The sequence below is a fragment of the Olea europaea genome, unplaced genomic scaffold (genome assembly GCF_002742605.1).
Source record: "Olea europaea var. sylvestris unplaced genomic scaffold, O_europaea_v1 scaffold36761, whole genome shotgun sequence".
Classification (NCBI taxonomy): Eukaryota; Viridiplantae; Streptophyta; class Magnoliopsida; order Lamiales; family Oleaceae; genus Olea; species Olea europaea.
Genome location: NW_019256044.1, coordinates 1 through 1,143, shown reverse-complemented (window position 1 = coordinate 1,143; position 1,143 = coordinate 1). Strand labels below are relative to the sequence as shown.

Below are 1,143 nucleotides of genomic sequence, written 5' to 3'. Positions count from 1 at the left end.
CCCCCCCCCCCCCCCCCCCCCCCTCTCTCTCTCTCTCTCTCTCATGGCCAAAGGGAAACCGGAGACAAATGACGTCTCCTCCGGTCAACCCCAAGTACCTATTCCGGCTTTCGATCCTCCTCAAAAACCCAAAAGAAACAAGTATGCTTTAGCTTGTTCTATCTTAGCCTCAATGACCTCCATCTTACTTGGATACGGTAAGAATTTTTCTGTATATGCAGAGAGTATGATATGTAGTGTCTTTGTTGCTTAATATAACGTCGGTCATTTGTCAATAATATATAGCCAACGTACTTTCGTGATTAATGCGTTTTGTTATGAATACATGCATAAATTGAAGTTGTTTTTATGGATATCACGCAGATATTGGAGTGATGAGTGGAGCAATTATTTACATCAAGAAAGACCTTAACATAACCGACGTCCAAAAGGAGGTCATAATGGGCATACTTAACGTCTATTCGCTTCTTGGCTCAGCCGCCGCCGGCCGTACCTCTGATTGGATCGGTCGCCGGTACACCATAGTATTTGCCGGAGCAATTTTCTTCGTCGGAGCTCTCTTGATGGGTTTCGCCACCAACTATGCTTTCCTAATGGTGGGTAGGTTCGTGGCCGGCATAGGAGTTGGATATGCCCTTATGATTGCTCCGGTGTACACCGCTGAGGTTGCTCCGGCGTCCACACGTGGCTTCCTCACTTCTTTCCCGGAAGTTTTCATCAATTTTGGTATGTTTAGATTTTAATTATTTATGGGCCCTTTGAGTTTTACGTCAGGTTTTGTCTTTTTCATGTACATAAATCTCCAGCAAGAAAAGTAACATGATTGGTGCTCGAAAAACTCAAAGGAGCCAGGACATACAAGTTTTTTCATAATTTTGTTTATACTAATTCTACACGACACAAATACAGATAAGAAAAGATTTTAAAGCAATCAATAACCTACCTTCTAATTGATTAATTCTATTCTTTCTGTATATATTAACAGAAGGAAAAAATATATTTTTATCAATAAATTAATATACTTTAGTTTGAAAAATCTTGGACGTGGGTCCAGTGTCATGCTACAACTTGCGTGGAAACATGCTCTCATTTCCTACCCATATCCTGACCTAAAATGACGAATAACTGATGCCATCCCACAGG

At 41.1% G+C, this 1,143-nt stretch overlaps 1 protein-coding gene across 1 annotated transcript; it reads left to right on the top strand.

Moving 5' to 3' along the window:
• The first annotated feature begins 6 nt into the window (after positions 1-6).
• LOC111386685 (putative polyol transporter 1) lies at positions 7-1,136 on the top strand. The gene is made up of 2 exons (XM_023011146.1): positions 7-197; positions 364-1,136. Exons 1-2 carry the CDS (start codon positions 44-46, stop codon positions 741-743), a joined length of 534 nt encoding a protein of 177 aa, XP_022866914.1. The 5' UTR covers positions 7-43; the 3' UTR covers positions 744-1,136.
• Positions 1,137-1,143: the final 7 nt, after the last annotated feature.

Excerpts from the sequence above, each read along its gene's own strand:
- LOC111386685 (XM_023011146.1), top strand. The coding sequence starts at position 44 with ATGGCCAAAGGGAAACCGGAGACAAATGACGTCTCCTCCGGTCAACCC. Across the intron at positions 198-363 it reads CTCCATCTTACTTGGATACG|ATATTGGAGTGATGAGTGGA; the intron begins GTAAGAATTTTT and ends GATATCACGCAG.